Raw genomic sequence first — 14,502 nt, forward strand, 5'->3', positions numbered from 1 at the left:
GAGGTGTAATCCATTCCTAAACATAACTCTTTGCCCCAGGCATTGATAATTTACCTGCACTTCATATTTTAGAAATTGCTGCGAGAACCTTTGCTTTTATTGTTCTTTGCTTTTATTGTTTTTTGCTTTTAGGCTCTGCCTTGGCTGATAAGATTTTGAACTGTGTTTCATCCGGTCAGTTGTATATGAAAGTGGAGGTTTATAACCAACAAACTTTGCAATTTTCTAGATAGCTTACATGACTTCTTAGAACATTCCTGGGAATTTAAATTTGCTTGTGACGGAAATTGGCATAAATCTGCATGAACTAAAATAAACTCTTAAAGTGGCAGTTCTGCCCTCATTGAGTAATAACAGCTGTCAATTCTTGGTTCAACCCATTTCTTCCTAATGGCTTATACCACATGCTGCTGGACTATGTAAGAGTCATAGCACTGAGAACATCACTGCTGTCCATCTTTATTTTGAAATCAAACCCAAAGCTTAATAGCAGATCAAAGAAGCCTCATGGACCTTACAGGCATGACAAACAATTACCGTTTGGAAAGTGTTGTATTTAACATTGTGCCATTGTTGGGGATGACCATTTACATTAATATTCTTCAGTCTGAAGGATTGAAATGCTAGGCAAAAATGCAAATGCTTTGGACCTCTTAAATTGACGGTTTAATTTTTTAAGTCACTCTTTCTGTTTGCCACATTGCTTTTCCAGTATGAACCCAGCTGGCAGCTTGAAGCTTTGCTCAGTCTGGGACTAGGGCTGTCTGACACTCTGCAGTTTTTTACATTGCTGTTTTCAAAGGTTACTGGTGTCTGAAATGCCTGATGGTTTAAGCTGAGATGGAAAAGGCTTGAGCATCATGTTTTCAGGAAAGAGAGTGTTTGAAAACATGACCTGGGACACTAAAAGGAAATCTGGTTAAATGCAAGTCTTCTGAGAGAATTTCTGCTTAACTGTTAAGCCAGCATCAGTGGGTACAGGTGAATAACTTGGCTTTCCTTTAGGGCTGCTTGCTAAATCCTACTAGGAAACCACTTTACCATTTCTGGAGTGAGAAATGGGGCCTTTAGAACAAAAAAAGGAACAAGGTCCTTTTCAGGTTGTAACGGGTACTTGAGACACATCAGTTGTGTGATTGTATCTATTGTGATCAATGTGTTCTTTTTTCCGCAGCTGTAGATAGTGACTCGGGCAGAGAAATTGACTGCCAGTTATGTGGTGCCTGGTTTGAAACCAGAAAAGGGCTGTCGAGTCACGCTAGAGCCCACCTGAGACACCTGGGAGTGAGCGATCCAGATGCTAAAGGATCTCCTATTGATGTTTTAAATGACCTCATCAAAAGCGAAGACTTCAAAGGCCGCCCTCCCTCTCTCCTCCATAGCGAGAGAGAAACATTAGGGGAGACTGGGAGCTCTGATGGACCCAGCCCAAAGAGCACAGCTACAGCAGCGCCTGCCACAGGCATGAAACAAGCACACGCACCAAGGCCTTTGGGCAAACAGCCATCTGTACTCTCACCTCACTCCCCTCCACCATCCAAGAAGTTGAAGCCACATGGCCACAGGCTGTCAGCTGCGGCCAGCCTGCAAAGGAAACAGGGTCTTTCTTCCAGTGCGTACTGGGCAGCAGATGCTGAGATGGCTCCACTCAATCTCTGTAGGTTCTATCAGCACTGGCTCCTGTCCCCTCCTCTTCCTCTCCCCCTTCCTAGTCTTGTTTATGTGACATGGAGCTGTACGCTTAGAAATCCAGGCCCCTTGCCATTTCCTGCCACCATGTCCAATAAGCAGCAAAGGGTTGGGGAAGCAAGCATTTTGGCCCACATGCTTTTCTTGCAAAGCTTTTTCTGAAATGTATAATGCAGCTTTCCCAGCTGGCCTGTGCGTGTGCTGAAGTTAACTATTCCCTGTCCGGGTATTTTCTCCACGGTTATATCTTGCTCCAAATGGATGGCATCTCCCTGCCCCAGATAGGAGAAGGCTATATGGTTGCTCTTCAGTTAAGAGTATCACAAGACAAGTGTGGATTCAATCTGATCTGCTGCAGATGGAAGGGGAATTAATTAAGCAGTTTGAAGGGAAGAGTGTGCAATCTTACATAGCCTGAGCCCTTTGGTGGCCATTGGTTTGAAATTGACTGCTGCATTTTTCACAGCACTCATTGGCTTTGTTTAGCGTCAGCAAAATGCTCAGTACTGATGTGTTTCTCCATGGCATTTAATGTCTTAGCAGTTACAGAGCAAGGAAGAAGATTGCTTCTGCCATTTCCAATTTTACCAGGGCTTTAAAGTGGCACTGCGACCCATTTCAGAGATGGAGGGGACAACTGCCTCCAGGTGGTGGGATTCCAGCTATTTCCCTCCCTCAGTGCAGGGAGAGTAGATGAGACCAGTCAAAGTGTGATCTGCATACTGCTGGCTTTAAAGCTGTTAAATAGCCATGGGCACCCCATATTGAATGGTGTGTTTCACCCCTTTGCACTAGCTGTCCTGCATTACCTAAAGGAGGCTGCATGGCTCAAGCTTACGGTGGCAAATACAGAGCACTTGGTGGTTCTTCCCCTGACACACATTGGGAAATGAGTCTTCTCTGAACTTCCTGACAGGGAGAATTAAGGCATTGAATTCTGGGACGGGAAAAGGTATTCAGCATTTCTCATTGTGGGATTTCCTATTCAGCTGTACAGCAAATGTACTTTCATCCAGACGGGTGGCCCTTCGTTTTGAAGGAGACAGTGGGATCATGGAGAAGAAACTGGCCTTCATGCCCGATTCCTTGCACGCACATGATCATCTTCCTTTGAAAGCTTGATCAGGGTGCGAAGGAAAGCACACAGCTTCTGGTATACCTCCTCGCTAATCTCATGACATAGGACCAGCCATTCTCAGCATTTTTTATAATTTGGCAGCACCTGCTCTTCACTGTCTCCTGTCATGTATCCAGTGTCCCCTGCTCTGACCACATCCTACCCCAGCTTTCATGCTTCACAGGAATTGTTGGTGGTTTTTTTTTTTATTTCTTTTCCTTTGGCCAATCTTGTTAAGGTATCAGCTTTGTCTTGTGTGAAATCCTTGTGCTATGTGCCTGCTTCATACTGCCTTGTAAGGGAATAACCTAGTTGGTGTCCACGTCACATCCTGCTCCCTGCCCAATCCCTTTTTCAGCCTCTGTAATGGCCTGTCTCTCCTCTCCTCTTTCTCCTCAGCCTCTGGAGCAGAACCTGTGCGGGATATCAGGTGTGAGTTCTGCGGTGAATATTTTGAGAACCGGAAAGGGCTCTCCAGCCATGCCAGGTCACACCTCCGTCAGATGGGGGTAACTGAGTGGTATGTGAATGGCTCTCCCATCGACACCCTCCGAGAAATCCTAAAAAGGCGAGCTCAGCCTCGGACCAGTACCTCCAACTCCCCAGCACAGGGTCAGAAATCACTTGCTCTGTCTGTTCTTGGAGGCTCCCTGGAGTCACGCGGTCCAGGGGAGAGCCATGTGCCTCCCATGCCTAAGAAGGCACAGCAGCCAGGGAGCCCTTTGGGGCACTCTCCTACCTCTTCTCCCCCAACTGCTAGAAAAATCTTCCCTGGGCTTTCTTCTCCCTCTTTGCACAAGAAACTGAAACAAGATCAGCTGCGTATGGAAATCAAGCGGGAAATGATGTCTGGGGGACTTCATAATGATTCACATCTATCTGATAGAGCTTGGTCACCACGAGAGGAGATGTCCCCACTCAATCTCTGTAAGTGTTAGCAACAGGGGCTGTATGCATAAGCCTTTAGTGATGGGCAAAAATGCATGTTGGAATGGTGTGAAAGTGAAGAATTGGGAATTAGGGCTACATGATTTTTTCCCTCAGTAAACAGGGTGCTGCTGCCTAGTAATCAAGATCTCAGGTAGCATCAGTTTTATGCTCATGCATTCCTGCACTGGAGATTCTGAGAGCTTGTGACCATGTTGTATGGATTCCTTGTAAGATTGCTATTAGTGATTGGGGCCTTAGTACAGTGAGAAACTTTCTGTGTTTCCTCATTGGCAAAATAAATGCAAATATTCAGATACTCCTGTCTCCAAATGTGCAGTCACTCTAGAACTAACAGAGTGTTGAGAAGCATGCTAGCTTCAGGCATGGAGGACCCAGACCTGGAACCTGTTCAGCCTTTAAATTAAATAGGTGGCTTATCAGATATAAGTGAGATAAGTAGTTCATTTTGTGTGTGTGTTTTGAAAAGCACTGCAGAAATAAATAAGAAGGTTGTGAGAGGTGCATGACTGGTTGCTAATTACTTGCCTTTGAGTGTAAAGAATTCTCTGTGCATGTTGATTTGTCTTTTGCAGCCTCTCGTGCTGACCCCGTGCGGGATATTCGGTGTGAGTTTTGTGGTGAGTTTTTTGAGAACCGGAAGGGGCTCTCCAGCCATGCCAGATCTCACTTGCGCCAGATGGGAGTAACTGAGTGGTCAGTCAATGGCTCCCCCATCGACACGCTACGGGAAATCATAAAGAAAAAGAACAAGCCGTGCTTGATAAAGAAAGAGCCAAACACAATGAGCATTGAGCTTCCGCAGCCCATGGGGGAGGATGGAGCTGATCCTAAATCCCCGGGGAAAATGCTGCAGCCCCTGGCCTTGTCCCCGCTGGGCGGGAGGACTGGGAAACCACACCTTGGTCGGGAGCTTAGTCTGTCACCACTCAAGTCACCAGAGGGCTTCTTGGCACCACTCTCCACTAAGCGCCCACTGCCAGATGAGCGGCTGAGCGGCCACAGTGAAGTGAAGCAGAAAACCTACATCCAGACGGAATTGCCATTCAAAGCCAAGCATGTGCATGACAAGCCCACTCATACATGTAAGTGCAAACCCCAGAATGGGGGAAAGGGTAAGGTTGGGATCCTGATAAACCTTGGTATTCTATTTCAGGGCTTTCCCTTATGAAATTGAGTTGCTTTCAGGCTTGTTGGGCTGGGAGGGTAGATGCAACAATGTACATATGGACCTCATATAAAAGGTATTCCACTACAGCCTTTAGAAAAACCTTTTGATGCAAGGCAGTGTCCTGATAGGTAGGGGTTTTTTTAACATATAGTGGGCTTAGAGTTAGCCAACAACCCTGGTGTAGTACGTTGCCTCTTCTCCTTCTCTGGTATCAGCTAGCCTTTATGCGTCTTCTGGCTGGTAGAGAGTTATTTCATTATCTTTGGGGATTCAAACATTGGACAAATCAGTAAATGGTGTAAACTTCCGTGTCTTCAGCCGTAGGGCCAAAGTGGGCATCTTGCCTACTTATGGGCAAAGGATTCTGGGGTTTGGTTTACTTGACTTGTGGGCTACAGGTGATGGCAGTGCTTAGAAGTTTCAAAGTGGGATTTTCGGGCTGTTGGTATTGATCCCTGAGGATCCTTTGTGGGGAAATAAGAGTAGTGCCATGGAGCAAATAAGTCCTGGTGCTCTACACTTGAACTGTTACTGCTTAAGTCCTTTACTGAAGGTTTTGCTCAGTCTAGCTCCCTGCCATTTCTGCTCCCAGCCACCGAAGCCTGCTGTGAACTGTGTGGCCTCTACTTTGAGAACCGCAAGGCGCTGGCCAGCCATGCTCGTGCGCACCTCAGGCAGTTTGGAGTGACTGAATGGTGTGTGAACGGCTCCCCAATCGAGACTTTGAGTGAGTGGATCAAGCATCGTCCCCAGAAAGCCGGAGCCTATCGCAGCTACATCCAAGGTGGGCGGCCCTTCACCAAAAAGTTTCGCAATGCATCTCACGTGCGCGACAACGATGCTTCTGGGAAGAGGGCTCCCCTGAGCCTGCAGGCAGGCAGCCCTCCACTGGCGAACAGAAGCCTCGGTGGGGAGATAGTGCCCAGTGAGCCTAGCAAAGCTGTGGATGGTGGCAGTGGCAGTGGCGGCAATGGCGGTGATCGACCTGCAGTCACGTCACCTCTGTCGCTGGTAAAGATGGAGGAGCATCAGCAGCATAACATAAACAGTGAGTCATTTCTCCCAGATTTTCAACACAGGGCCCATCTGGGTACAAGGCTTTCTGGGCAGTCGGGAGGCCTTCTTGAGGCGGCAGCTGTATCTTCCTGGGGGGTGGGAGTGGTGGCAGTGAATGTTCAGGCACCAATTTAATTTCTCAGTATTCCCAAATTATTCATTGGCCCCAATGCTTTGGGTAGCTTCACCTTTGGCCTCAGAGAAATTCCTCAACAGATTGGCAAGTAAAGTTCTTAGTCATGGGGAGACGTTCAGCATGACAATGCTATTCGTGTAGCTTCCCCACTCTCCCGCATGACTTCTAGACTTTCTCCTGCCCCACCCTTCTTTTCTTCATAAAAATGTTTTCACAAAGTTCCTTTTTCATTCCAAATACATCACAGCCAATGCTGTTTGCTATATCCCAGCATCCTAACGAAACAAATTTCCCCCCCTGTTCACTAGAGTTTGAGCGGAGGCAGGCCAAGCCCGTTGAGGCTCCTCCACCTCGAGAAGAGGAGATTGCTGATCTGCAGCAGAAGGTTGAAGAGGTCCGCCAGCCACCTCCCAGAGTGAGACCTGTGCCCTCCTTGGTTCCTAAGCCACCACAGACCTCCTTGGTGAAGTTTGTGGGCAACATCTACACGCTGAAGTGCAGGTTTGTGCCATTGTTCCATTTTGCTAATGCCCTTTTCTGCAGTGAAATTTGAATGGCTTTATAGTGTGGGCAGTTTGCTCTTAAACCTATTATAGGCAACAATCTTCTTGAACCTGGCCTCTTGGAGGCAGGGCAAGAGATGGGCAGGCAGCCTCAATTCCCACACACCCCTTTCCCACATTCTACTTTTAGAGGGTTTCCCTATGCGCTTTGAGATGAGCAAATCTTCAGCTTGGTTCAAATAGACTTTTGTGTTCTCTTTGTGCAGGTTCTGCGAAGTGGAGTTCCAGGGACCCCTCTCCATCCAAGAGGAGTGGGTGCGGCACCTCCAGCGCCACATCTTGGAGACTAACTTCTCCAAGGCCGATGCTTTGCGAAGTGGGACCGATGTGCCTGCGGCACCACCTGTAGCCGAGGCCCAGTAGCAAAGCTCTTAGGAAGCACCAGCATTCCAGGGTTTCTCTCTTACCTTTCCAAATGAACAAGATTAATGGTTATCAGAATGAGGGTGAAAGCAGTATTTGACACCCTCCCCCCCCCCCCGTGCTCCACAGCTTTGCCCGCCTGTAAACTTAACTTGGATTTTGGGTGGGGCGGAGAGTTCACAGGAACAGTCCCAGAGTTTGAGCACTAAATTAACGATGCTGTTTTTAATGGAGATGCTCCTTTTTGATGGAAATGGTATTCCAAACTGGAGCTCGCTTTTATCTGCACAAAATTAAAACGGAAATTTCCTTGTCCTTTCAGTGAATGCAGGTTTCTCCAAAGACACACACTTGTTACAGTGAGGAAACATGGACTTGCTCTGTTGCAGTTCAGGCTGTGAGAGATGTGATGGTGAGAATTGTGAATATGAGGTTCTAGTGAAAGTTGTGAACATGAGGATTTGTTTGAGGTCAGACACAAGCAAGTTGGGAGGGTAGACACAGAGCACTTTGTTCTGTGGGAAAGCTGTTGATTCTGTATGTGACTCTAGAGTTAATGTATGTTTGACTCCTTAGGTGACAAGTCTTTAGTTTCTGTAGACGTTGGATCCTGTTGTGCATGTTCACGTTCCCTAACTGTGTGATGGAGGGCCTCAGTCCCACCTGCATTGAAGGGGAAATCATGGACTCTTTGACCCATATACATTTCCCCTTTCCATAACTTCCCAATGTCACCTGGTTATCCCCATCTGTTTCATGTGGGACCCTGTAGGGAATTCAGCTCTGCCACGTTATGGCAATGAGATTTTGGCAAAGAAATATGGATTTTTCCTGTCTTTAGCCTTGGGCTGAAGAATGGGTAATGATGTCCCATAGATAACCTCTGCCTGAAATCAGGGATGACATGTCCTGGACAAGCAAGTCCCTTCCAAGGGTACCTGAAGAGTTTGGACTTCTTGCAGGTGGAGGGCCTCTATGTTTCTCCTTTTTAGCAAGAACTTGGTGCAGTTCCCAAACCAGCAACAGTAGGTCCTACTGGAATTTCTGCTTTCCTGTTATTTCTCACTGTTGCTGTCCTCGTCTCTCTTCATAGAACCTCAACTTTTTAAACTCTAGTTTTGTGTAGAAATAACAAGCATTCATTTTTATTTGGATCCCAGGCTGAGCAGAGTCTGGAGGCAAATTACCTTTTAACTTTTTCAATGGGCATATTCTGGTTATTACTGTACCTAGGAATATGTATATTAGATTAAACCTGTTCTGGAAACAAAAGGAGAATCCTGAGTGTGTGCTTTTCTGGTTGTATACTTACGTGGAAGGTGGAGAATGTGTTGTGGTTTCTATAGAGAGGTGTCCCAAGAGCTGCCAGTGGATGTGGAAGCTGTTTCCTGGAGAAACCTTAGACTGTATCACTCCAGGATAAAACTTAAACTAGCAGACTCACTGTCTTGGTAAGGTGTACTTTAAAAGTGTATTGGTGTATAAGCTTTTTTTTAAAATTGCTTTAATTTTCCCTGTGTTTAATGTATTTCCCACATCTCACCTCATCTCTGGCAATACAGTCTGAGCCCCAACGCATACAGGACTTTTGTAGAACAGATACTGAAATCCTTGTATCAAAGTGTGTCATCACTGTTGCGGGCGCCTATTCTGCCATGTACAACTTCTTCCTCTGTTTCTGATTTTTAAAACAATCTCTTTTTATTCTTCGGTCTCCCATAGCAGGCTGAGCAGCAGTCATGTTATGAAACCAAAGTCACAACTCTAAGCTTTTTTTATTCAGCGCCTATAATACAGAAGAATGTCCCAGCACAAGACAGTGTAACAGCATCACCATATGTCGCAGTGGGTTCCTCTTAGACCAAAGCAGGGGTTTAAACCTTTATTTCAGTCCAGGCATTCCGTATAAAGTTATGTGGAAATCTTGCAGCACAGAATGATGCATTGGTGAGCAAATTCCTCACCATATATAACTGGGCCAGTTTCCAGAGCAGGGACTAATATGACAATATAGTTCCAAACATTACATAACTCCCTGTGCTAAAAGCTGCCTTCCCAAAACACTGTGTGGAGGGTGTTATTATACCTGTCACTACTTTAAATTAAAGGGTAGCAATAGCACCATAGCTTTCCAGCCAGCTTCATTCTGACTGTCCTGAAAAATGGAAGGAGAAGTGGGTAGCACAATGTATCTTGCATGCAACCATCCCTATTGCTTTCTTTTAATCAAAGGCCATGAAGGATGCATGCATGGTTGATTCTGCCTTGTTTCCATTGCCTCTCCCATCCGAGATGTGTTCTTCCTTAGCATCATATCTGATTGAAAAGTATTCCATGAGAGTGGTAGCAGGGAAATGCTGGTTGGCAGCTACCATGTGCCAAATACTATCCATGTTCCCCCTGTCTATTAACTTAACAGGAAAGCATTACACCTCTGCTTTTCATTGTACAGTGGCTTTCACTTCTAAGTGCATTAAAGGCAACTGAAAGCATCTAGCTTAAATAATTGGCTGCTTGGTTCAAATCAATATGTATAATCCAGCTCTCCCTTAACCCCTTAGGATTGTCAGGAAAGAGTGCTGCAGTGACCTTAGTCCCCAACAGACAGATTTGCCTCTAAGGCAGTCTAGTGACAGCGTCCATTAGCCATCTTGTCTCCTGACCAGGCTGCGTAGTACACCTGTCTCCTCCACCTGATCTGATCTCCACCTCCACCTCCTGATCTGAGATACCGTCCCTCCTGCATACAACTCCTGATCCTAAACATTGTGAAATTTATTCAGAGTTCCCTCTATGATTGGACCCTTTGTGTGTTAAGTTCATGTCTCATCTCTAGTCACTTAGCCTTCCTTCAAGTTCTTCATTGTCATTCGCTTCCCAACTCTGAGCCTTACCTTCAGCATTGTAGCCTCAGGCCTCCCTGTTCCTCAGATTCCTTGTATCTTGGGACTTCTGCTACCACCTGTCCCGAAGAGAGGTTCTACTCTCCTCCAAACTGACAACATTCCCCTTCCTTACAGAAGTAGCAATGCAAGCTGTTTGGTTCTTTGAACAACTGGAATTGTATGCCGCCACATTAACCCAACCAATTAATGCCAGAGGTTTCACTGCCTAAAGCACAATATAATCAGTTTGGTTAAGCAGTTGCAGTTTTTTTAATCTACTGATAGGTTCCCCAGAAAATTGGTTAGCAGACTGTAAGGGGAAAGGTGATACTTTTAATAATTAGCGCCAGATGCAGCTTGTCACGCTGGCCACGTGACCCAGAAGTGTCTTCGGACAGCGCTGGCCCCCGGCCTCTTAAGCGAGATGGGCGCGCAACCCCAGAGTCGGACACGACTGGCCCGTATGGGCAGGGGTACCTTTACCTTTACCTTTAGAACTGCAGGCAGCAAGCACCATTTTATAAGAAGCATTCTCCCTTATGACCAGAAAGAATGCTTCTTGTAAGATGCTTGATATCATGTATGTGTGCATCATCTTTAAAACAAAGCATGCCTTTTGCTTCAGGGATATTGTTTTTACAAATATGCAAATTTTCATTAATTGATTTAATCAAGTAAAACTTGTATAGCCAATTAGTTTACATTTATTTAATTGGGTTGCATTTGCAACTTTGGAATCTTTCAAATTGATTCCCCCCTTTTGCCAGTACTCTTGATATTCTTTTTTTGGAGTTGAGCCAACTATGTGTTCCTTTGAAAGGGCCTGCCTCACTAATAAAGTTTGATGTTCCAGTAGGCAAAGATCTTATTCCTGTTAGAGGGTGGGTTTTTTTGGTAATTATTATACAAGCTGCCCTTTATTATGTTTGTTCCAAGAGGCATTGCATTCAACCTTTTATCAAATTATCTGTAGATGGGAGTAAAACTCTTGAATGCCTTATCTTAAAGGGGCAAAGCCCATGAATTATGCAGATGTAAATAGTTGAGAAGGGAGATCACAGGGAAATATGGAATTTTCTGTGAGATAGTTCAGGACCACATTTTTTTCTGAAAAGGCTGAGTCTGCGCTACTTACAGGGGGGGGGGGGGGGCAGAGAAGTTACAGTATTATGTTTGTTTAGCCAGGGAGCATTATGCTCATTCCGTCCCTGCAACCAGATATTGATATAGCCTGTTTCAGACCATTTCCAATGGGTCTTTAATAACAATTTCACCCTCAATTGCACCGTAAAATGTTGGACATGATGTTTCCATTTTCTCCAATCTTCAAACAAAGGAACAGACATAGGAAACTGACTTAGACTGAGACCATCTAGCTCAGTAGTGTTGTCTACCAGGAGAAACTTGGAACCTTTTGCAGGCAAAGCAGATGCTCTACCACACGCTAACGTTGTGATACGAATGTTTCTCATCTTGTTAAATGAAGTAAAAACAAGGGTGTTAACTGAGGTAGAGTAGTGGTTCATGCTGCATTGTGGCATGGTAGGAGACAATGCTAATATCACACTCTAGCAGCTTACATGATTAGCTATACTTGGAAATCAAACTCCTTAATGAGTCTGACAAGGTCTTGGTTTTTTGCTAAGGCTTGTACTTTGTCAGAAATCTGAGAATATCCCTTCCCAGTTGTCCTGATGGAGGTAAAGATCTTCAGTGAGCCCTTAGCTTAAGCCCTCTTCAGCACTAAAAGACCCACATACTCAAGAGGCTCTGCTCTTCTTTGGGTGCAGGAAATTTCATCAAGGATGCCACACTCCTGGAACAGTCGAGTACTTCATTTGGGAGAAAAATTCCTTGTAGGCTGAAGCTAGAGGCTCGTAGACACAATGCTGTACAAATTTCTGCTATAATCTACATTAATGGAATAAAAGATGAACATAAACCAAAGGACAAGGAATGACTTGCTTGGTCTACTCCACTGGAGTCAGGCCATTATGGCATTTGCAGCAGCTCTGAGACCCTGCAGGAGAAAGATGAAACAAAAGCATGTTCATAGTAATGGAGCCATGAGGCAGGAGATCTTGCAACAGCTTAAACATAGGCCAATTTGTTTTTAAAGCTTTAGGAATTACTATTTTCTTCAGCACACCAAGGACAATAGAAGGGTTGAGTGAATGAAATAGTTTCAAACAATTTAAGGCTATGCATGAATTTGTTAGTTCACTGTTGATACTTGGCTGTACCGAAGAGGATGAAGTTGGGTTTTGTAGAAAAGAGTTGAAATTGGCACAGCCTACTAAAATACAAGGTAAAGGTGCTAGCATGTATGATTAGAATTGTGTTCCAGCAGTGGTGCCAATCTAGTAATGTAAAACAATTATCAGAGTCTAGGCCGAAAGGATTAAAGTCAGGAAATCTGCCCTTAGAGAAAGCCACCAGTAGACTGATAATGTAAGTAAATCAGGATATTGTTTAGAAACAAAATACCAGTATCAGAGATTGCTTCATACTATGGCTCAAGCCTAGAGCATACTCAGAAGTTTAGGATCATAAGCAGGGCATCCAACAGCTCAAATCATGCCATGCCAACTAATGGATTCTTAGAAAGTCATGATCTAGAGTGTGTTACTTACCCAGGGCTGCTTAATAGTGCCTGCAAAAGTGCCTTTGCTATGAGTATTAGCATCATGTGGTAGATGTTTTATTCTTGCCCTCAGCATTATTCTGTATGTGCAAGCTGGAACGAATGAGACATTGGTAAAAATCTATCTATTCAATTTGTCCTTTTTTAATAACAAGTAAGCAGAATAACTATTTTTGCCTGTGGCAACATTCAAAAATCAAATTGCGTCATCAAGCAGTTATCCACTTTGTAGTTTAATCTTTTGTCAGTTCCTCTATTCTGACCTTCTGGTGTCCAATTTTTGAGTTTATGAAGGAAACCTAGTAACTATATTTTGAATGTCTAATCCAAGAAGCTGAAATGGTTCCAATACTAGCTATGAAGCACCAAGCATTTTCAAATATGGTGGCAAAAAGGAACCCTCTCTGGTGTAGCTAAGTCCATAGCATTTTCGCTTTAGATGTTTATTAGCAATTGGAAATCCAGCTGTTATGCAAATATTACTTTTAATTATCAAATATTTATGGGTTAGAATCATAGAGTTAGAAGAGACCATCTTTCTGTTCTTCATATTTATCTGAAAATTAAAAGGCAGACACTTTGCCAAGGGCTTATGTTCAAGATAAAGTACAGTACTGATTGACTAGGTGTTTGTTCTAATTCAGAATAATCAGACATGGTGTAATATATATAGCTATACATTATCAAAGGTGATAAGTGTTCAAAACACTTGGTTTCAATAATGTGGTAATCTTGCAAGATAGGCTGATATTCATATATTACAACTGTAGCTCTGAGGTGAAGCAAGAGCCAAGGAGTGAATTCATGGCTGAGGTGAGAAACAACTGTGATATTGCAGCTTGCCGCTCACCGCTTCAGGCAACTCACTTTCCATTTGAATCCTGTTCAAACCAGAATCCCTCTGCAAATGGATTCTCTTCTAGAAAAGAATACTGCATTGCAGCAACCATAACTTAAAAGTGTAATGGGATGGTGGGAAGAGGACTTTTACCTAACCTCTGATACCATCCTTCATGGAAGAAACTGCCCAAGCGTTGTCTATATTCAAGGTGTTTGGTATTCTGAACCTCATCAGTGAAGAAGCACCGGCTTCCACGCTGGTTTGCATACCTTTGGGCATTGGTTTGCATAGCTCTGTTTTTACCACCTTTTCAGCAACTTTAGCCCTGCCTTTACATCCCCTGTTAGTGTATGTCAGTTAGGTCCAGTTTGATACGATGCAGGTGGTTGCACTGGCTCCACCAGTTGCATTGGCGGGCTGTCAAATCATTATTATTTTGTGTGTGGGTGAGAGAGAAATCTGACCTGATCTTTCTTTCTATTTAGAAGAAACCGTTTATGTGCTCGATCGTACACTGATGTTTTTCACTGAGAGGCGCTCAATTGCTACATCAAACTTTACGTTTGGGGAAGCAGGCTACACCATGGTGTTATGCCCCTCTTTGCTCTGTCCCCCTCATAAGGGACACGCCGCCATAGCAGTTCAGGCAACTGACACTCGAGCTGTCCTGCCCCCTCGGTATTTAAATTCCGATGCCGCAGCTTGAAGACGTGGGGAGGGGAGACTATCCATAACAAGGCGCTGTAAAATGGTAGTCGTTGTGCCTCCTGAGCTTCCGTAGCCCGTCAGATTCGGAAGAAGTTGAATTCCTTCCAGTTTATCTCGTTGATTATTCCCCCGCCCTCAGTCCACCCCCCTCCCTCGCGAGAGAGAGGAGAACTAAGCTTCTCTCTTTCTGACCAATAGGAGCAGCTGGTTGGTCCCGCCTCCTGAAAGGTGCGCAACAAGAGAAGGCGGACGCGCTGCATACTTGGGGACAATGAGTACAAATTAGTGCCCGCCGTTGCGCCGCTCATGAGTGATAACCGCTTAGACCCAATGACCTCTTGGAAATCTCTAGCCGGTGCTGTTATTCGCTGACGGAACATG

The 14,502-nt window shown here is 44.8% G+C and overlaps 1 protein-coding gene and 1 long non-coding RNA gene across 11 annotated transcripts in view; one reads left to right on the forward strand and one right to left on the reverse strand.

Annotated features, from left to right (window-relative positions):
- Positions 1 to 8,321, forward strand: part of WIZ (WIZ zinc finger) — a 60,398-nt gene extending 52,077 nt beyond the window's left edge. For 7 of the 10 annotated variants that reach the window (XM_080993540.1, XM_080993539.1, XM_080993537.1 and 4 more), the window contains 6 exons: positions 1,175 to 1,657; positions 3,206 to 3,733; positions 4,330 to 4,839; positions 5,518 to 5,973; positions 6,426 to 6,618; positions 6,887 to 8,321. In XM_080993540.1, the coding sequence (XP_080849666.1) occupies positions 1,175 to 1,657; positions 3,206 to 3,733; positions 4,330 to 4,839; positions 5,518 to 5,973; positions 6,426 to 6,618; positions 6,887 to 7,043 (2,327 nt within the window). In that variant the 3' untranslated portion in view covers positions 7,044 to 8,321. Of the gene's footprint in view, positions 1 to 1,174; positions 1,658 to 3,205; positions 3,734 to 4,329; positions 4,840 to 5,489; positions 5,974 to 6,425; positions 6,619 to 6,886 lie in introns of those variants that run through there. The other 3 variants (XM_080993543.1, XM_080993546.1, XM_080993545.1) reach the window with 2 other exon arrangements.
- A 2,841-nt stretch (positions 8,322 to 11,162) lies between these two features.
- Positions 11,163 to 14,488, reverse strand: LOC308470680. The gene is made up of 3 exons (XR_013982544.1): positions 13,878 to 14,488; positions 12,562 to 12,665; positions 11,163 to 11,948 (listed from the first exon to the last, which is right to left on the reverse strand). It is a non-coding gene; the product is annotated as an uncharacterized lncRNA (long non-coding RNA).
- Positions 14,489 to 14,502: the final 14 nt, after the last annotated feature.

Source organism: Podarcis pityusensis, assembly GCF_964106645.2.
Source record: "Podarcis pityusensis genome assembly, chromosome: 2".
Lineage (NCBI taxonomy): Eukaryota > Metazoa > Chordata > Lepidosauria > Squamata > Lacertidae > Podarcis > Podarcis pityusensis.